Source organism: Camelus ferus, chromosome 32 (assembly GCF_009834535.1).
Source record: "Camelus ferus isolate YT-003-E chromosome 32, BCGSAC_Cfer_1.0, whole genome shotgun sequence".
NCBI classification, from domain to species: domain Eukaryota; kingdom Metazoa; phylum Chordata; class Mammalia; order Artiodactyla; family Camelidae; genus Camelus; species Camelus ferus.
In genome coordinates, this window is record NC_045727.1 from 476415 (window position 1) to 497586 (window position 21172).

The 21172-nt window shown below is 47.1% G+C and overlaps 2 protein-coding genes, 1 long non-coding RNA gene and 5 other non-coding genes across 8 annotated transcripts in view; 6 read left to right on the forward strand and 2 right to left on the reverse strand.

Moving 5' to 3' along the window:
* DHX37 (DEAH-box helicase 37) overlaps window positions 1-966 on the forward strand; it is a 30169-nt gene extending 29203 nt beyond the window's left edge. The window contains exons 26-27 of the mRNA XM_032471920.1: window positions 145-242; window positions 396-966. Of these exons, the coding sequence (XP_032327811.1) occupies window positions 145-242; window positions 396-481 (184 nt within the window). The 3' untranslated portion in view covers window positions 482-966. The remainder of the gene's footprint in view (window positions 1-144; window positions 243-395) is intronic.
* Window positions 967-2748: 1782 nt separating this feature from the next.
* Window positions 2749-2820, reverse strand: TRNAA-UGC. Its single transcript has one exon. It is a non-coding gene; the product is annotated as a tRNA-Ala (tRNA).
* A 252-nt stretch (window positions 2821-3072) lies between these two features.
* On the forward strand, window positions 3073-3144 carry TRNAD-GUC. Its single transcript has one exon. It is a non-coding gene; the product is annotated as a tRNA-Asp (tRNA).
* A 5921-nt stretch (window positions 3145-9065) lies between these two features.
* Window positions 9066-16019, reverse strand: LOC116660983. The gene is made up of 3 exons (XR_004316723.1): window positions 15544-16019; window positions 14165-14231; window positions 9066-9481 (listed from the first exon to the last, which is right to left on the reverse strand). It is a non-coding gene; the product is annotated as an uncharacterized LOC116660983 (long non-coding RNA).
* TRNAF-GAA lies at window positions 9388-9460 on the forward strand. Its single transcript has one exon. It is a non-coding gene; the product is annotated as a tRNA-Phe (tRNA).
* TRNAD-GUC lies at window positions 9949-10020 on the forward strand. Its single transcript has one exon. It is a non-coding gene; the product is annotated as a tRNA-Asp (tRNA).
* TRNAA-UGC lies at window positions 13010-13081 on the forward strand. Its single transcript has one exon. It is a non-coding gene; the product is annotated as a tRNA-Ala (tRNA).
* A 2479-nt stretch (window positions 16020-18498) lies between the features above and the next one.
* On the forward strand, window positions 18499-21172 carry UBC (ubiquitin C). The gene is given in 5 exon segments (XM_032471921.1): window positions 18499-18655; window positions 19500-19914; window positions 19917-20143; window positions 20145-20598; window positions 20601-21172. Coding segments are annotated over 4 exon segments (1596 nt in total). The 5' UTR covers window positions 18499-18655; window positions 19500-19502; the 3' UTR covers window positions 21104-21172.

The following is a 21172-nucleotide window of genomic DNA, read 5'->3' on the forward strand; positions in this document are numbered from 1 at the left end:
AGCCAAGACCCAGGTGGTGGGAGGCTCCACCCGGCCAACACCCCCAGCATGTTGGACGGAAGGGGTCGTCCTGGGCAGGACAAGCCAGGCAGTGGCCAGCGTGAGGGATTCGTGATGGTCCATGTCCTGCATCCCCGCCCACAGGCTGCAGCCCAGGACAGAGAGCCTCCTGAGAGCCCTTGTTGCCGAGAGAGCCAACTGCCGAGATGCCTTGCTGGCTGCTTGGAGGAAAAACCCCAAGTGTGAGTTTGGGCAGGGCGGGTGCCCCCAAGCCACGGGTTGGGAGGGGGCAGGATGGGGCCACCGAGGGAACCCAGGGTCAGAGGGAGGATCTGCCCTGCAGAGGGTGGCCAGGCCCAGAGCCATTCTGACTGTCCTCCCTTCCGTCCCTGCAGACCTGATGGCTGAGTACTGCGAGTGGCTCCCACAGGCCATGCACGCCGACGTCGAGAAAGCATGGCCGCCCACCCCTGACCGCTGACCCAGTGTGGGCCCGCCTGCCTGCGGGGCTAAGGGCTGGCCTGAGGACCCAGGGGGCTGGCAGCAGCCGGTTCCCAGCCTGGGCACCCCGGCTCCAGACTGCTCCTGGGAGGCAGGTCGATCCCCTAGACACCCTCATTCATCTCGGCTCAATTCTGGACACAGCTTGCAGCTACTCTGGGCAGTCTGACCCCAGGGCTGACTTTTGTAACTACTGATTACAGGGTGGATAGCAGTTTTATCCACAGACTGGTCCCATTTTGAATGTGCTCTGTGGACTACATTAGTCCCTTGCAGAGCAGCAGGGCTGGAGGGCGAAGCAGTGGAGAGCAGGAGCGGGCTCCCCACTCCCTGGGCATGTGGTGTCCCCAGCCAGGGAGGGCCCCCAGGGCTTGCGTCTCCTCCTGTGGAGTGGGGCACCTCCTCCCCGAGGGTCAGCTCCCCTCCGGCTATGTGGGTGTAATAAACCTTAGCTGTGATAGCAGCCGTCCGCTGAGTCTACTGAGTCCTTCTAGCGAATCTCCACCCCCCTGCCACACATGCACATGCACACACACGCACGCACGCGCGCGATGTGGAAATTAATCTGGGTGGATGCTCATGAACATGTTAGTGGTGAGCCTGTAGAAGATGATTTTCACTTTTTTTTTTTAGTGAGGGTAGATTTATTTAGAGAGATACATACTGCATAGAGTATAAGGCAAGAGAAAGGCCATGTGTTGTGGGGGTTGGGTGCTCAGGTTGAAGTACAAGTAGGTACACACTCCATAGACAGGGTGCGGGCCGTCTCCGAAGAGGAGGGAGTGGGAGAGGCGGCCATGAGGTGTGGTGTTGCCAGTTTTTATGGGCTTGGTAGCTTCACAGGCCAACAAGTGGGGCATTCCAACAACCTGAGGAAGGGGCTGGGATTCCCAGGAAGTAGGCCACCGCCCACTCTTTGACCTTTTGTGGTCAGCCTTGGGACTGTCATGGCACCTGTGGGCGTGTTATTTATCATGCTAATATGTTACAATGAGCATATATTGAAGCTCAAGTTCCCCTAGAAGTCAAACCTCCCGCCTTCTCAATCCTCAAGGCCAACTGGGAGTTGAATCTTCCACCATTTTGGTGTTAAGATTTTCTCTCACTTCTAATTAGGTATTTTTCCTGTATCAGTTTGTGCTAGTATAATATAAACGCATAAATTACATAATATAAATACACATATAAGACAAAACAACAAGGATACATGTTAAATATTCTAAAACTTCACTTTCTCCACAATCTGACCATTAACCCAAGTGTGCCCCCAAAGTAGGAGGTCTCCCCTACTCCACATCCAAGCCATCTGCAAGAGCACCTCCAGAATTGGTCCAGAACCCCCCTGTGCTCCCCACCTCCAACTGCTGTGCCCCCCCCCCCCCCCCAGCAAGACTCCACCAACTCCTGCCTGAGCCACTGCAGTGGCTTCCTCACTGGTCTCATCCTCCCTGCTGGCCTCTGATGTATTCTCCACATGGCAGCCAGAGGGAGTCTTAAAACCTGTATCTTACGATGTCATTCCCCTGCATCAGGCTTTCCAGGGTTTTGGAAAGTTCGACCCCCTCCTACCCTCATTCACTAAACGTGCACAGGGCTTTTTTCCTGTCCCTTCAACAAAGTCGTCTCCTCACACACACAACCCCACCCCTGCCTCCTGTTCAACCTCAGGGCCTTTGCACCTGCCATGTCCTCTATTTCTGCAGACAGGCCTCCCTGACAGTTTATCTACCGCAGACCCCACATCCTCTCCCTTCAGTCTTCATCTCATCACTATTTACTGTCTTCGTAAAACTTACAGCTAGTTTCCTAAACTGGAATATCAAGTCCAGGAGAGCTGAGAAACCCTGCTTGTCTAATCTGGGGATACAAGTGTATTTGACACTACCTGGGCACCCAGTAGGTGCTCAAGGTGTCCACATTTCTTGGCACTAGGGGCTCAGGAGTCACTGATTGAGCGGCCAGTTGCAAAATCCTCCTTAGAAATTCAGTGTTTTGTAATTGCTTGATGACAAAAATCACTAGGAGTGTTTGAAAATGCCGCTCACTGCTGACCTGAGCCCGAATCTCCAGGGGAGGGGGATATGGGCGTCTTGTGATTGAGACCGGAGGAGTTTGCAAGTGCCGCCCTCTCCAACCGAGCTCGCGTTTTAGGCTGGCTCACGGGGGGAATTTGGGTTCCCCTCCCTGTTCTCACTTCTGGTGCTGTAACTGTGACTTAGATGGGGAAAAAAATAAAACAGCATAAAGTGGAGATGCCGGGGATTGAACCCGGGGCCTCATACATGCAAAGCATGCGCTCTACCACTGAGCTACATCCCCTGACTAGTGACAGCCCCTTCTCGGACTGGAGATGTAGGAAGTGGCGTCTTCGCTCCTTTTGAATACGTTCCTTCCGTTCTGAATGTTTAGCACCTTCATCAACTCAAGCAGATTTCTTCGGGTCCCAGGAAGTCCGCCGGCCAGGGGCGACTGGTACTGCGCCTGTGGAGACCAGAATCCAGAGTGGATGGATGCAGCATCTGGAAAACTATTTCTATATGAGTCCAGCGGTAGAACCCCTAGCGCAGCTTGTCCTCGTTAGTATAGTGGTGAGTATCCCCGCCTGTCACGCGGGAGACCGGGGTTCGATTCCCCGACGGGGAGACTGGATGATGCTTTTAACCACACACAAATACTTTGTTTAAGGCATCTTTTCCAGAACTCTCCATGACCTACAGATAAATGTATGAGGTCGTATGTGTCACCGTTGTTCTAGTATCCGCGTAAACACGGGCGCCTGTGAAGGATACCTTTCTATCGCAGAAATTGCTGGTGGGGAAAGCTGGGTACTCAGCAGTGGGACCTAGAGATCCACTTTTACTAAAGCATAAATATATAAGGTGCGTGTATTCATACTTATATTTCTGATCAGATCACAGTGACGACAACTATAGCTAACATTATATAGCTCCCCTCAGGTACTGGGCAGTATTCACAAGCGCTTCCACCTGCGCAGTCATTTAACCTGTCACACATCAGACAGATGAAATGCAGGCACAGAGAGAGGACCCAGAAACTTGTCCAAGGGCACACAAATCACAGTCTAGTCTAGACACTGGTTACCTCTGGGAAGGACTGGGATGTGGTGAGACTCCAACTTTCCATTCTTTACCTTTCTGGACTGCTTGAATTTTATTCTTTTTTATTATTAGTATTAGTATTCACTCTCTCTCTTCCTTCCTTTCTTCCTTACTCAATTTTTACCAAAATTATACACTTATATCATTTAAAAAAATTTTTTAATTATTTTTAAAGAACAATCACGCTTTCGTGAAAAGCAGCAGTCGGGCGCCCCCTGGCTCCTGAAGGAGTTCAGGACGTGCCACTTTGGTGTACTGATTATTTTGAGCTATCCCCACTTGAAAAACAGCAGCTGCAGAGAGACGCTTTCACGGAACTCCCCCTCTGCCCAAAGACAGATCCTCCACGAAGAACTCAGGAGCCGTAGAGTCCCTTCTCCGGGAGTTTCCCCAATCTGGAAGACTGACCCCAGTCACTTGACAGCAGCCTAGTGGTGGACACCTTACCCAGACGGACTTTGTCACGGGGTATCATTTACTCTTCTATGGCCCATTATGTCTTTCCTAAAATCCTTTACTGCATCCTCCCCTTTCTCTTTTTTTTTTTTAAACATTTTTTTATTGTTATCAGTTTACAATGTTGTGTCAATTTCCAGTGTAGAGCATAGTTTTTCAGTTACTCATGAGCATAAATATATCAGCCTCGGTGGGGAGGGGGAAAGTCTTTCCTTCTCTGCTCCTCGCAACTATTATAATTTTTTTGTTTGTTTATTTACTTATTTATTTATTTATTTTTAATTAAAGTACAGTCAGTTACAATATGTCAGTCTCTGGTGTGCAGCACAATATCCCTGTCATGCATATATATGCATATATTTGTTCACATATTTTTATTATTATGATGATTTTTAAACCTTATACTTCATCTTCTTTTTTTTTTAATACCTGCAGGATTTATATGAGCAGGGAGTTTATTGATCTTTTCTTGTCTCTCTCTTCTTTACACTTCCTTGTGTTTGATTGAAATCTTGAAACTATGAAACATCTAATCAATAACTTGGATCCAATATTTTGGATCAAGAACTGTCTCTTTTACATTAAAAATACCTATTTAGACTCTCATCTTATGTGTGCGGAAATAACATCCTGATGGACTTAAAAGGTATATGTATTTTAAAAAAGTAAAAGAGATTAAACTCTAAAGGATGTACAGCAGCACATCGAACTATCAGTCATCATAAAAGGATTGCACAATCTGATGGTTACCAGGGGAAAGAGGGTGGGAAGGGGTAAGTTTTGGAGTTTGAGATTTGCAAATGTTAGCCACTATATATATTTAAAAAAAAAAACAAGTTTCTTCTGTATAGCACAGGGAACTCTATTCAATATCTTGTAATAACCTTTAATGAAAAAGGATATAAAAAGAAATATATGTATGTATAGCCATGACTGGGACATTGTGCTGTACACCAGAAATTGACACATTGTAACTGATTCTACTTCAATTAAAAAAAAGAAAAAAGGATTCCAGAGGCCTTGCCAGACTTTACTGAAAAAATGGAAAAGATGTTTTCTGCATTACAAGTCTTTAAATATTATTTTTTGTTAACTGTATACATGTATTACATTGGTGTCTGTAGAAAATATTTCAGAAACTCTGGAAAAGGATTAATATTCTTTATTATTGAAGTAATTCATTCAAATCATTAAGAAAAATCCTAAAATACCAATAGTTAACAGTCAACAAGCAATGAAAGAACTGACAGAGTAGGAAAAATATTAACAAGTGTTAACAAAATATATGGGAAAGATTTACTCTTACAAGTATTTAAATAAAGGGAAGTAAAACAGAAGTTACCGTTTTTGGCCTATAATATTAATAAACGTTGTTGTTTGGTTTTTTCCTTGAAGGAATTGAACCCAGGGCTTCATATATTTTAAGCACATGCTCTACCACTTGTTTGTTAATGACCAAACTCCTAGAGACAAAGCAGATTGGCGGTTGCCAGAGGGCTGGGAGGAGGGCAAATGGGGAGGGACTGCTGATAGGTGTAGGTGTCCTCTGGAGGGGACGAAATGTGTTGCAACTCGATAGAGGTGGCAGTTGCATGATGATATTGTGAATATGCTAAATGCCACCAAATTGTTCACTCTGAAATGGTTCACTTTATGATATGATTTTGCAAACATCATCTTCACACACGCTGTCTTAGGACACGATCTTCTTTCAGGTGTATTAGCAGCTGATGCCACTCAAAGTTGAGTAAGCCTGAGAAAGCTGATGAATTCAGCTCGAAACAAATTTTAAACACAAAAGGAAAAGCCTATATGCAAACAACCCAAATATCCGCAGTTAAATGGGTTACTCTGTATTGGTGATAGAACCGGACATGGCCATTTAAATCAATGTGAATTTTTTAAAATGCCTCCACTTGCTTAAATTTTTTTCATTATCTTTTTGCTTAATACAGAAGAACTGAGTAGAAACTAATTTGTCTTGGGGGTGAAGAAAATATTTATGTGAAGTTCAGGAATTCCTTCCATTTCATTTATGATTTCTTTTCATTCTTTTTAATTAAAATAAAATTAATGTTGATGCTTTTTGTTAGAATGTAGAATATGATCTCATTTTAATAAAAATTATCTCCATGTTTCTGTAGATGTCCATAAAGAGAGGTTTGAAACGATGTTAAACTGCTGTCAGTGACGGCTGTCTGTCAGCAGAGGAATATGGGTGTTTATTGGCCTCATATCTTCATACTTTTCCATGGTTCTTGATATTGCACATTTTTTGATAAAAAAATCAAGTCATAAAAATAATGTGATAGTAATGGTAGGGGGTTGGATAATAGCCCCCACAAGATGCGTCCACCCAGAATCTAGGAATGTGACCTTACTTGAAATAAGGGTACTTGCCAGGTGTAATAACAGTAAGGATCTTGAGACGAGATCATCACAGAGAGACATCGCGGCCATGTGAAGACCCAGCAGAGATGGAAGGATCATCTATAAATCAAGATTGCCAGCAACCGCCAGGGAGGTACCACCCTCAGGACCTCCAGAAGGAACCCACCCTGCCTATCCTTGATTTTGGAATTCTGCTATGCAGAACTATGAGAGAATAAATTTCTGTTGCTTTAAGCACCCTCCCCCCCACCCCGTTTGTAGTCATTCGTTATGGCAGCCCCAGGGGACTAACACAGTAATTAAGATCTTGTAACTCATTTATGCAACGAGGATTTATTGCGAGCCTCCGATGTGCTAGGCATTGAGCTGATGTATTATTATTAAGTGAGAAAAAGAGGGGACAGGTTGTATGAACTGAATGATTTGGGAAAAAAATTATGGGGAAACAAAACAAAGTGAATAAGCAATTTATTAAAGTATTAACAGTGCTCATGAGACTGGGGTGGTGTTTGACCTCAGTTTTTAATGACGTAAATGACATTTTCAGAGCACACGTTTGCCTTGGGGTCACTGTACACTCAGGTATGGATGGACATCAAAACCAGTTCCTTCTCTCCAAGGCTCAAAGCTGGGTATGCTGCACTGCCAGCCTGGCTGTTTGCAGCTGGATTTAGCCACACCTGACTTCCATATCAGAAATGAACACACTGGACTGTACCTCACAAAAGGCCATCTGCAAGGCCTCTGCAGGAGAATCTTCAAAATTTTCAACGGAAATGGGGCCAAGGATTCCAGAAGGAAGACAAAAATCTCTTTCTCCCAGAACTTTTAAATCAGAAATCTTCCCCCCAAGGAGGAATATCCAGCCACAATAAATGTTAGGATGGGCAGGTATATTCCAGCCTGGGCACATTCATGGGTTAGGGCTTCCAAAACAAAACACCACAGACTGAGTGGCTTAAACAACAGAGATTTATTCCCTCATACTTCTGGAGGCCAGAAGTCTGAGATCAAGGCACCCCCCGTTTGGTTTCTTCTGAGGCCTCTCTCCATGGCTTGCCGAGGGCTGCCTCCTTGCTGTGTCTTGACATGTTGCTCTGCTGTCTGTGTTTCTCCTCTTCTTAGAAGGATACCAGTCATACCAGATTAGGACTCACCTGAAATTAAAACTTAATGACCTCTTTAAAGGTCCTATTTCCACATGCAGTCATATTCTGGGATACTGGGGGTTAGGGCTTTAGCATATCAATGTGGAGGAAGTGACACAGTTTGGCCCATAATGTTGGGGCTGGAGACGTTTAGAGGTCTCTGGTTTGCTCCAGGAAGCTCAGGAAATTGGCTGGCTCTGTGTTCCCATTTGGAAGTCTAATGGGCATCTCGAAATGGAACATGTCTGTGACAGATGTCCTGATGCCCTTACTCACTCAGCAGTGCTCCTGCCCAGGGTCAAGGGCATCCACCATCCACCCAGTTGCCCAGGCAACCCTTGGGTGTCATCCTTCATCCCTTCCTTCCCCTTATTCTTCACGTCAAATCCATCAACATGTCCTGCCCGCCTTCCAAACCCTAACCCAAGTCCATCCCTTCACCAAGCCCTCCACTGCCTCCCAGCTCTAAGACACCGTCAGCTCCCGCCCAGACTATTCCAGGAGCCACCTCACTGGTCTCCCTGCTGCCATTTTAGCCCATCCTGTTCATTTTCCATACAGCAGCCAGGGGAGACTTTAAGACGTAAATCATACCATCACTCACTCCCCGGCGGCTCTCCAACACAGAAAGAACTACAAACCCTTCACTTTGGCCTTCAAGGTCAGCGAGATCTGGCCTCTGCCCACCTCTGTGTCCTTGCTTCCTGTTCTCTCCCCCTCACCCTCTTCACCGCTTCCACACTGACTTTCTTTCTAGTCCTACAACTGCCCCTCACCCCGTGTTTCAGCCTCAGGGCCTTTTCATCAGTTGTTGCCACCATCCCAGAGGCTCTTCCTCAACCAGCTCTTCATTCTCCAAATCTTCTCAGCCCTCGTCTTCTCTTACTGCCCCCATCCCAGGTATTCCACCCCATCACTACGATTTATTTTGCTTCTTAGCATTTCTATTATAAAGAACTATTTTGTTACTGTACTGGTGACTGAGTCAGAGGGTCACATAGGTGCTTGGCAAACACTTCTTTTTTTTAAATGATTTCACATCATGAGGGACCTACCTTCCTACTTGCTCTCCCAGACAACGCTCCCCACCCACTCATTTCCCGAAGGACAGGAAAGCAGAGGGAGCCAAACCTGCTGACCTGTTGATTTCTTAGAGTCTTGAGGCTAAGCAGGTGCCTTGCTTGGAGGCCGGATCTGGGTCACTCATTGCCCAAAGGAAAGCCACATTCTGGCCCATGCGTCCTCCTACATGCCTCAGTGTAGTCAGCATCCCTGCCACCCCTTGGGCTGCTTGGGGATCTACACCTTTGCACAGAGAAGGGAACTCGAGAAAGCAGACCTCTGAGCCAGGTAGGATTCGTTCATTCAATTCATTTATTTAAGTCAATTCAACAAATATTTTGAAAGCACCTATTGGGTGCCAGGTGCTGTTGTAGGCTTTGAGGGAGACGACAGTGACCGAGGCAGAAGACTTCCTTGCCCCTCATGGGTCCGTCACCCTCCCACCTTGGGTGACAGATAATGGACAAGGAAAACAATACCTAAGCTAACAGTAAACAATAAAGTGCTGGGGTCGCGTTGGGAGGGGTGATCAGGGAAGCCTTCCCGGAGGCGGTGGTGATGAAGGACGAGAGGGGCGGGGCGGGGGCGGGGCTAGCCGGGCAGTCACGCACTCCTGCTGATTCTGGTCTCGCGGCACCGGATTACCACGTCGAGGACCCACGGCAGTTAGACGACAAGGAGGACAAAAGCGCACCCCAGCGCCAGCAGCCGCCGAAATAGCTCAGTTGGGAGAGCGTTAGACTGAAGATCTAAAGGTCCCTGGTTCGATCCCGGGTTTCGGCAACTGGTGTTTTCTTTTCCCCACTATGTGACGGGTGAAAACAAGGTAGAGTGATTTTTTTTTTCCCCTCAATTTATAAAGGGGTTTTACTTTCTTTATTTGAAACAGGCTGTGAGCAGTATCAAACGGTATGGAAACTTCCTCTCAATCCCCCCGCCCCCGCCCCCGACTGGAGAAATCTGCCAGGTTTTTCATGACTCCGTTTCTTTTGTTTCATAAAACACTTAACCCCTGTTAGACAGCTGTTGTTTGTAGACATCTGTTAGACTAATTTTTGCAGTTTGTTAATTTCTCCTCTTTGAACCCTGAGGGCTACATCATGGACCTACCAGGAAAAGGCCTCTTAAAATGGAATTAAATAAAATGGGACTTTTCCTACTTTAGTTTTGTAGGAAAATATCAAACATTTAATCATTCGGAACATGTTTGTATTTTGGGAAAGCTGAGTACACCTTTAAGAAGAGTATTGAAAGTGCTTTCCGAGAGCTAGTCCTCGTTAGTATAGTGGTGAGTATCCCCGCCTGTCACGCGGGAGACCGGGGTTCGATTCCCCGACGGGGAGGCTGCTTCTTTTAACCTCGGTGTGTTTTCATTTCTCTCCCAAATTCTTCCACTTTCATAAAAATTCCTTACTCTTCTCGAAAAGGAGAAACCTGTCAAGCAAGCGGGGTTTGGTCCGGCGATTGGCTTGCTTGATCCCAGTCATGTACTAGCTCCCTCATGTCACATAATGTCACACACGGTTAAGAGAAAATGAAAGACTTTCTGCAAACCTTCCTGCAGGCGGTCAGCACTGCGGAGTGTTTGGTTTATCTGATCACTTCCCAGAATAAGACTATCAACTCCTAAGGCCAGGAAATGCTCATTCCGCTGCAAATATACCATCATCTTATATCTTGCTCTGGCCTCAGAAAATCTTTATGGATTTGAGACAGGAGAAAGGAACATTCCAAATTGAAACTTTTTCTTGTCTTAATTCAATTGCAGACTCAGCTTCCTGAATATAGCTATCTTCCTTCCAGGCTCCTATTCTTCATTCATTTGTCTGTTCATTTATTTTTTTCACATTAATTCCACAAATATTTACTGAATACTTATTATGTGCCAGGCACTGTTCCAGGCACTGCGGATATGGCAGGAAACACATAGACAAGGCCCTTGCCTACTGAGCTTACGACCAAGTGAGGGACACAGACAGTCAGCAAATAGTATAAAAACAGGTTCTCAGAGTAATAAATGCAGAAAAACAAAACAAATGAAAAGGGATGTGACAGGGAATGTGTGGGATTCACATGCCCCTTTAGAGAGGTGGCCAGGAAGGCCTTTCTGAGGGCCTGGACAATGAGGAGGAGGCAATCATGAGAAGATCTGGGGAACAGCATTCCAGGCAAAGGGAAGGGCAAGTGCAAAGGCTCTGAGGTGCACAGGAGCCTGGCATGTTTGAGGAACAGCAAGGAGGCAGATGTGGCTAGAGTGCCCGTGAGGAGGAGGAGAGGGGTAAGGGAGGGACATTAGAGAAGTGAACAGAGGCCAGATCACAGAGGGCCTTAAAGGCCACAGTTAGGAGGATGGATTTGATTCTAAGTTTTACGCAGAAAAGAAACATAATCGGGTTTGTTTGGAGCAGAACAGTCTGGCAAGAAAGCACGCAGGGCACCTGCTGAACCGACTATAGCCCCTTAGCTTGCTCCCAAACCATGTCCAAGGTACGCCCATCTGGGGCCATCCACCTTTCTTTCAGTGGCTGAGGTCTCTGTCAAGGCCGATCCCTTGAACTAGGGGAACAAGGACAGAGGATGCTTTCGATGGGCCCCATTCCACACCTCACCCCATCGCCCTCCTGCTCTTTCTCTGTTTCACCAAAGCAGCATCAGCAAAGGGTCAGTTCACGCCTAGGGTGAATATGAGGGACCCTTCGCTGGAGTTCATGTAATAACAGATTCTGTAATCATGAGAACTCGCGTTCCAGAGCACGGGCCTCGAACCCGGCACTGTTCTAAACCCTCTACGTGTAACTTACTCCGTGCTCACGCCCACCCTATCACGTAGGTACTGTTCAAATCTCCATTTCACAGATGAGGCCCAGAGAGGTGACATACTGAAATCCCAGCTGCTGGGTCCAGTGACCCGAGCACCAGCTCACTGGGGACTTTACTGGGCAGGGTTTCAGACATCAGCAGAGTGTAAGGGAGATCATTAAGCAGGGACTTAGGTGGCAGGACATTTTGGGGTGAGTTCTCTCCATCATAGTGACTCTGTTTCCTGCCAGGAAATGTCAAGTGCTGGTGGAAGGAGATGCAGCCTCAGTTTTCTGTGTTCTCCTTGCCTCTCACCTGTTCCTTCACCATTGAGTGGCCCTCTGGTGACTCGAAGGACACCCCATACTCATTGTGACTTCTCTCCCCTGGGTGCTGCTTGAGCACTCTGGAAGGGACAGGTGCTGGCAGTTAAGAAATGGCCCCTTTCAGTGAACTATTGCAAAAAGATTCTTGTCTCAGCGTTTAAGCCATGATTTGGGGAGGGGTGAGGGCTGGATCTGTTTCTTCTTAATTTGCTCATTTTTATATTCAGAGTTCTTGTGGCAGAATAAAAAGGTCTTGTAAACCTCAAAGTCACCAACGATTGGGAATGGTTTTAAAAAACAGGAAACCAGAGATTTCTGGGTGGACGGGCAACGAACACCCTTATTTATTGGAAAGAAACTCTTTTATTCTCTTTTCTTCTTGACTGGCTGCAAGGAGCAACATTCAAGAACTGGTCTGTCTCCATAGAAGAACTTACGGGTACCAAAGGGGAAAGGAGGGGAGGGATAAATTAGGAGTTTGGGATTAGCATGTACACACTACTATATATAAAATACATAAATAACAAGGTCTTACTGTATAGCACGAACTCTATTCACTATCTTGTAATAACCTATAATGAAAAAGAATAGGAAAAATAAGATATATGTATAACTGAATCACTCTGCTGTACACCAGAAACTGACACAACATTGTAAGTCAACTATACTTCAATTTTAAAAAATTTAAAAAGAATAGGTCTGTCTCCCTTTGTTCCTTGGTTCTGGTGTCAGCTAGTAGTTCGGCTGTAAAGCTATGAAGGACGAGCCTAGTTGGGAAATACACAACGCTTTGCTTCGGTTTGCTTTTGCTAAACCCTAACACCCATTTAAATACACAAATTTTTAATTTAGAAAAAACCAAAAGTCTTACGAATAGACTATCATAGCAGAGAGCTGCAGGAAGTGGTATAAAAGGGGAGGGGATGTAGCTCAATGGTAGAACTCATGCTTTTGCGTGTATGAGGCGCGGGTTCGATTCCCAGTGCCACCATTGTTCTAATTTTTTTTTTTTTTTTTTTTCATTTTGGTTTCTCTATTTTTTTTTTTTTTCTTTTTCAAATGGAGGTACTGGGAATTGAACCAAGTACCTCAATGCATGCTCAGCATGCGCTCTACCAACTGAGCTATACCCCCACCCCCAGAAAAAGCCAAAAATTTTAAGAATAGACTATAGCAAAGAATTTCAGAAAAGAGGAGGAAAAGGGAGGGGGATGTAGCTCAGTGGTAGAGCGCATGCTTTGCATGTATGAGGCCCCGGGTTCGATCCCCGGCATCTCCACTATTCCCTTTCTGGGTTTCTTGGTTTTTTTTTTTTTGTTTTTTTTTTTTATTGAAGTGTTGTTGATTAACAATTAGTTTCAAGTGTACATCAAAGTGATTCAGTTATACACATACATACATATATATTTTCTTTTCAGATTTTTCTCCAATTATATGTTACTACAAGAAATTGAATATAGTTCCCTGTGCTCTACATTAGATCCTTGCTGTTCATCTATTTTATAGTTAGTGGTGTATACATGTTAATCCCCAACTCCTAATTTAGCACTCCCCACCCTTTCTCCTTGGGTAACCACAGTTTGTTTTCTATGTCTGTGAGTCTGTTTTTGGTTTGTAAACAGAATTTTTTTTTTCTTTTCTGCACATGGTCATCGGACAAGCACCGTGAATGTAATTGTGACCTGGAGGTGGGACTGTCACCCTGGCGTGATCTGTCCTTCTTGAAACCCCTAACACTCCAAACGTCCTTTTGTTAGAAGAGGCAAATGGAAGCAGACAGTAGAAAAATGTGAAAGCACTTGATGATTGAAACCATGGCAAAAGTGACAGTGATCATTTAGGGATTTTTTTCCCCTACGTGTCCTGGCAGGAAAAGGCCTAGAGGCCGGGTGACTCATTCCTGGCTATCAGAGGGCAAACATGGACGTCACTCAAAGGTCTGAGTGTCTGTGCTGGCCATTGCCCTGTATTTATGCTGTCGCTAACAACCATTTTCAGAGGAAGCCACCCAAAAGGAAACCAGCAGCCCTGGCAGGTGAGATTTTGCTTCCTGCTTCATCAGCAACAGGCCAGGAGGGAATGCATGCGTGGCTGTGGGGCACTGACTGTTTATACCTTCATTTATACCCAGTACCTTATCATTAAAAATAAAAGATATCTTATTAAAAGAATGGATCCTGTTACACTCCATGGGTTCAGTTCTTTGCAGTAATCATGAATTCCGCATCCATCAAATCCTATCTTGCATTTGATTTGACCTCATGTTTTAAATCATAAAAACATCTCAGCTTAGAACTGGAGGGTCCTGACTCAGCACAGCCTTTGTTTTTGAGATGAAACTGAAGTTTGTGAAATGACTCACCAGTTGGGTGGTGGAGTACTGGTGACAGCTCCCGCCTGGAATGCACTTCCCTGAAGGTTATTTCTCCCTAAATGTCAACAGGTTTTAAGAGCACAAAACGTTGAGGTTATTTCTAAAATTATCAGGCCTAACATGAAACTAGTCATAAGCTTCTGTTTTACTTTGTATATTATAATTAAGTATTCCTAATAGTTCAGTGACAAGGGAAAAACACCATAAGAGGAAACAGCAAGGCTTGTGCAGGGTAATGGCGCTTTCTAGAAAGGCTATGACTCTTTGAAAAAAATGTTTTTTCAATAATCAGATTTTATTTCACAAGTAGAAAAACAAAACCCATTACATGAGGTACCAAGACTAGTCAAATTCATAGAGGTAGAAGCTAGAAGGGTGGCTGCCAGGGGCTGAGGGTGGGGGGAGTTAGGAGTTAGTGCTTAATGGGTACAGAGCTTCAGTTTTGCAAGAAGAGCGGAGGTGGATGGTGGTGGTAACTGCACAACAGTGTGAAATTAAAGGGTAGCAGAATAAGCCACCCCAAGACGTGCCACTTTGATATTTTGAGCTGTTGGCACTTGAAAAACAGCAAATGCAGAGGGGAAATTTTCGCTGAACTCTGTTCATCCACCCAAAGACAGACCCTTTAAAAAGGAATTCAATGGTCATAAGAGTCCCTCCCTGGGAGTCTCACCAACCAAAGAAACTGTAGTTGACATCAAACTTTGTCACAAACTGTCAGATATCTCCAACTATTGTTTTCTCCCAGTAGAAATTACTTACTCTCCATTAAGAGGCCACCATCCCCTTCACCGTTCCCTATTAAGATAGTATTTAAGCATAATTCTAAAGCCACCTCTTTGAGTGACACATTTTCCCCCTGGGATATCTCCCAGGTATACATGAAATGTGAATGTTTAAATAAACTCTTAGATATTTATTTTTCTCTTTTTAATCTTTCATTACAGGGGGTCTGAGCTAAGAACTCAGAAGGGTAAAAGGAAAACTATTTTCCCCTCCTCTACAATGTACTAAACACTACTGAACTATACACTTGAAAATGGGTAAGATGGTACATTTTATGTTATGTGTATTTTGCCACAATTTAAAAACAACAACTTAAAAACCAAAAACAAAACAAAGACCCAACAGCTGACTACTTCAGGTTCCTAAACTAGACAGATTTGGGGACCGGAACTTCAGTCTGATTTTCTGACTGGTGGGGGATGAAATGGTATATTTTTCAGCTGGAGCAGTTTGTGTTCTGCCGCACAATGCAAATACAGGAAAAGGACCAGTCCCCAGGGCTTCTCACCCCCTCCCCTCTAAGCTGCAGATTCCTTTGACTTCCTTTTACGGTTATATAACCGATGACAAAGCGAGCAAACCTTTCTCACTCCGCTGAGTTCACCTTTTCTCTTGGGAGAAAAATGTTTGCTGGTCATTATGTGCACATTCTCATGATGCTGAGTTAAGTCCCACACAAGGTTATGACCTCCAGGGAACTGAATCCTTTGGGGGGAGGAGGAAAAGCAGGCAGACAAACAGGCACCAGTCCAACCCCCAGCAGCCCACCACCCAGGCCCTTTGTGAGCTCAGCCCATCACGTGTTCACCCTGCCCGCCAATCCCGCCGTGTTGCTGGGCCTCTGTCACGCTTCCATTGGTGCCAGCTCTGAAGCAATCCCTTCTGGGGCGCCTGCAAAGGACGGATCAGTGGGTGGAAGGAACTCAAAATGGATCCAATGACTCATCCTGCTTCTGGCCTGTTCTAGCACACCGCATTCTAGGTCAGGGGATTTTAGGTTTAGGAGCGTGACTTGATACCCGATTCCCGAGTTCCTGAGTCCAAGTGGGACATTTAGACTCTGGGAGCCCTTCTCAGCAAAGAGAAAAGCAGTTGTGACAACAACAGTAGGGCAGGGCTTGTCAGCCCAATGCATTCCTGACTTGGGGGCCGAGTAATTCTGTATTGTGGCGGACTGTCCATTGTAGGACATTGCAAGGGTGCTAGTGGCACCCCTCACCCCCAACATCACAGTTGTGACAACCAAAGAGGCCTCCAGACATTGCCAAATGTCCACTGAGGGGCCAAATCACTCAGAGCTGAGAGCCACGCTGGTCTAGAAAAACCGCCGCCTCTTCTCTTTGGGAAGGTCATTTTCCGCTCCCTCCTCCCCTCAGTGCCCTTGGACAAATGTTTATTTCTATTTGCTTTGACAAAACCCACTGTTGGACTTAAGTTAGGGGCTGCAGGGGTTCCACAGAAATTTTTTTTTTTTTTTCACCAGAGGCAACATCAGTGTTCTCAGCTCATAAGAATTCTGCTTTCCCTTTGGAGATAACCCCAGCCCGTTCCCCACTCTCTGAGCCTCTCCCCCCCCCCCCCCCTTTCTCCTTCTCTCCCTCCTCTGGGCCTGAAATCAGGTCTGTTTTGCTCTGTATCTTTTGGACTCTGAAAAAAGCTATGTCACAAAGCTCGTGACTCAGCCTTTAACAACATGCGTCACGAGGCTTGCAGGCAAAGGAACAGCCCAGAGCAAACAGGGTGCGGTCAGAAGCCAGGCCTGGTCACCTGAGAAAGACCGTCAGCTTCGAGTTCTTCTGGAAACTTCTGACATTTAGGGAGGTAAAAAACCTTATGAAGAGCCTGAATTTTCTGTTCCTTTAAAGTCTCTTTCCAGAAATTTAGAAATAACCTTCACAAGTATCTGTATTGGAAGTCACTCAGGTCTCTGGCTAACCTGAAAAATGACACTTTATTTTTATTATTCATTTTAATTTCCCAGTAATAAATTCATTCTCTGAAGAATGCTAACAATGACAGAGGTTAAAATCGGCTTTGAACCCTGTCAGAGCTTTTCCATAAATACATAGGTTACCAAAGGAAATACATAGTTTTGTTTTGATTCACATTTTAAGTATAATGTTTAAATAATATGATGTTCGTAATTTCAAACAGGAATGTAGTCTTTTCCTAATGGCAGACCAGTATTTAGTCAGCTTTTGCATATATACACATTTTTTGAAGGCTTTAAAAGTGAAAATTAAAAACATCCTCCTCTCATTTGTAGAAATAAGGAATATTTCTATAAAGTCCAGCAAGAACAGTGGCTGGGGAAATTGAGGGCGTAAGAGAGGTTTTTCCTGTAAACTTCAAAAAAGTTCTTTTAAGTTTTCATAATGTTCACATATTTGAAAACACTTTAAAAATATGCTGAAGAAACAATGTATAGAGATCACAAACTAGATTGTCACAAAAGTGGAAGGGATCTGGCTGCTCTTTTTCTCTTTCATCGAAATGTAATTTGCCTGTAGAACTAAATTTCATACTTGGGATATTAATTATCTTCCCCCAGGAATATACAGACCTTAGATTCAATTAGTGCCTTTTTATTTTTCACTTTTACTTACTTTAATTATTTATTTTATTACTTTTATTTTTTTTAGTGCCTTTAAAAAAATCTCAGGCTTAATTGGTTTGATTTCTGATTTCTGAGCTCAGCTAAATGCCAGCAGAATTGAAATCCTGATGCCTCCCTGTTTCTAGCCAAGCACAAAACAGGAAGGCTGAAGAACAATCTGGAAAGTTCTGTCAGCTTTCAGGTCCAGCGCGGACTTTTACACAGTTGTGTGGAATTTCCGTCTTTCAAGATTCAATGCAGACCTGCCAGAGACATTTCTTCCTTGGAAACTTATTTTTGCTCCTGCGGGTCCCGCCCGGCTGAGGTGGGCCCTGGGTCTCGGCCGGCGGCTGAGATTTGTCGAATCATTCGTCCTGTCCGGCTGCCCGCCCGGTGGGGGATGGGCCGGGCCCCCGGGGAGCCCTCACGACGGGCTGGGGGTGACCCGAGAGTTCGGGGAAACAGACACACTATCGTTATCTTAAAAGAGACCCAGAATTAAGACCCCCTCGCTTTCGCGGGTGGGGGGAGAGGAGCGGGGCGGGGTGCGCGCGAGGGGAGCGCCGGCCTGCGTCAGGCACTCGGCCCGACCCCGGCCCGCCCAGGGCGGGACCGCGAACGACGGGGCCCGTCGGGGCTGCGGGGAGGGGGCGTGGGGGCCGGGCTGCGGAGACAGCCCGCTCCGGACGCCCGTGGACTCCGCGCCGGGTTTTCCCACCTCCCGCGCCACCCCGCCCCCTCCCGCAAGTCCCGCGCAGGCCACGTCAGCGTACGCAGCGCTCAACGAGCTCGCTGATCCCTCCGCGCAGCCGTTCAGGTCGGCCACCCGGAGCCCACCAGATTCAGCCCCAAAGCCCAGTCTTCATAGGATAGCATTTTGTGAGTCGGATTAGATGATTCTGGGGGACCGCTTTTCTCTTCAGAGGGCAGGAAGTGCTGCGAAAAGTAGTCCCTTCTCGGCTTTTCTGCGGAGGGATCTACCGGAGCTGCATTACCGATGACTATATAAGGTAGCGCCGGGTGTGGCGCAGGCAGTTCCGTCAGGCCCGGGAGTTTAGCTGCGTTTCTTCTGTCTTCGCTGCGTCCACCGCCGCTTGGTGAGGAGGGGTCTGGGCTGGATGGGTCTTGGCGGGGGGGGGGGGGGGGGGGCGGGAGGTCGACTTCCCCGCCGCGGGCGGAGGGACAGCCGAGGCTTTGAGTCGCCAGGGCGCCTCAAGCAGGGCGGCCCTGAGGGGGAGGAACGCAGCAAAATGGCGGTCGTCCCTAGTTTCTTCGTGGCAGAAGCCGGACGATGAAGCGGGCTCTGAGGTGGGAGAGCGACTGTAGCGGGTCGAGGGGAGGACACGCGGGAGGCCCGGAAGGCCTCAGCGGCGGCGGGGCTCAGCTTTTTGTTGGACGGTGTTGGGCAGTGTGTGGGGGAGTCTAATGTTTCGTCAGTTGACAGGCGCGAGAACTCGGCTTCCTGTCCCGGTGAAGGAACATTAACTGCCAGTGCCAGTGAGGCATGCGGCATCCGCTCTGGGGGGAGGGACCTGCTCCCCGTAGCGGTTACAAGACGTCACCCCCTTATGTGGGCTCATAATCGAGGGTGGGGCCACCTGCCGCTGTGTATGTAGGGAGATTTTTTCACAGTCGCGGGACACAGGGTTTGGGCCAGGGTAGACGCTGCTGTGTTGACAGGGGAAAGACATCCAGTGAGGGGGGGGGATAAGTGAGACCCGCGAATTTACTTGGCTCAGGTTTCCGTGCTTTTCTCTCAAGTGTTTGAAACTTTGCTTGCTTTTGAGCTTTTTTGTCAAACCTGTCAGGTTATTTTAGGCAAGTTAGTTCCTTGGCTAGTACAAAGTGATACTTCAGTTTTTAGCACTTACAGTGTATTAGTCTGTGACTTACCTGCTGAACTCTGGGGGTTTTTTGTGTGTTGTCTTTTTGTTCTAACAGACAATGCAGATCTTCGTGAAGACCTTGACGGGTAAGACCATCACCCTGGAGGTGGAGCCCAGTGACACCATCGAGAATGTCAAGGGGAAGATCCAAGAAAAAGAGGGCATCCCCCCAGACCAGCAGAGGTTGATCTTTGCCGGGAAACAGCTGGAAGATGGGCGCACCCTGTCTGACTACAACATCCAGAAAGAGTCCACCCTGCACCTGGTCCTGCGTCTCAGAGGGGGCATGCAGATCTTCGTGAAGACCTTGACGGGTAAGACCATCACCCTGGAGGTGGAGCCCAGTGACACCATCGAGAACGTCAAGGCGAAGATCCAAGACAAGGAGGGCATCCCCCCAGACCAGCAGAGGTTGATCTTTGCTGGGAAACAGCTGGAAGATGGGCGCACCCTGTCTGACTACAACATCCAGAAGAGTCCACCCTGCACCTGGTCCTGCGTCTCAGAGGGGGCATGCAGATCTTCGTGAAGACCTTGACGGGTAAGACCATCACCCTGGAGGTGGAGCCCAGTGACACCATCGAGAACGTCAAGGCGAAGATCCAAGACAAGGAGGGCATCCCCCCAGACCAGCAGAGGTTGATCTTTGCCGGGAAACAGCTGGAAGATGGGCGCACCCTGTCTGACTACAACATCCAGAAAGGAGTCCACCCTGCACCTGGTCCTGCGTCTCAGAGGGGGCATGCAGATCTTCGTGAAGACCTTGACGGGTAAGACCATCACCCTGGAGGTGGAGCCCAGTGACACCATCGAGAACGTCAAGGCGAAGATCCAAGACAAGGAGGGCATCCCCCCAGACCAGCAGAGGTTGATCTTTGCCGGGAAACAGCTGGAAGATGGGCGCACCCTGTCTGACTACAACATCCAGAAGGAGTCCACCCTGCACCTGGTCCTGCGTCTCAGAGGGGGCATGCAGATCTTCGTGAAGACCTTGACGGGTAAGACCATCACCCTGGAGGTGGAGCCCAGTGACACCATCGAGAACGTCAAGGCGAAGATCCAAGACAAGGAGGGCATCCCCCCAGACCAGCAGAGGTTGATCTTTGCCGGGAAACAGCTGGAAGATGGGCGCACCCTGTCTGACTACAACATCCAGAAGAGTCCACCCTGCACCTGGTCCTGCGTCTCAGAGGGGGCATGCAGATCTTCGTGAAGACCTTGACGGGTAAGACCATCACCCTGGAGGTGGAGCCCAGTGACACCATCGAGAACGTCAAGGCGAAGATCCAAGACAAGGAGGGCATCCCCCCAGACCAGCAGAGGTTGATCTTTGCCGGGAAACAGCTGGAAGATGGGCGCACCCTGTCTGACTACAACATCCAGAAGGAGTCCACCCTGCACCTGGTCCTGCGTCTCAGAGGGGGCATGCAGATCTTCGTGAAGACCTTGACGGGTAAGACCATCACCCTGGAGGTGGAGCCCAGTGACACCATCGAGAACGTCAAGGCGAAGATCCAAGACAAGGAGGGCATCCCCCCAGACCAGCAGAGGTTGATCTTTGCCGGGAAACAGCTGGAAGATGGGCGCACCCTGTCTGACTACAACATCCAGAAGGAATCCACTCTGCACTTGGTCCTGCGCTTAAGGGGAGGTGTCTAAATTCTCCCATTTAAGCTTTTGGCAAATTTCATTGCACTTTTCTTTCAATAAAGTTGTTGCATTCCCAAA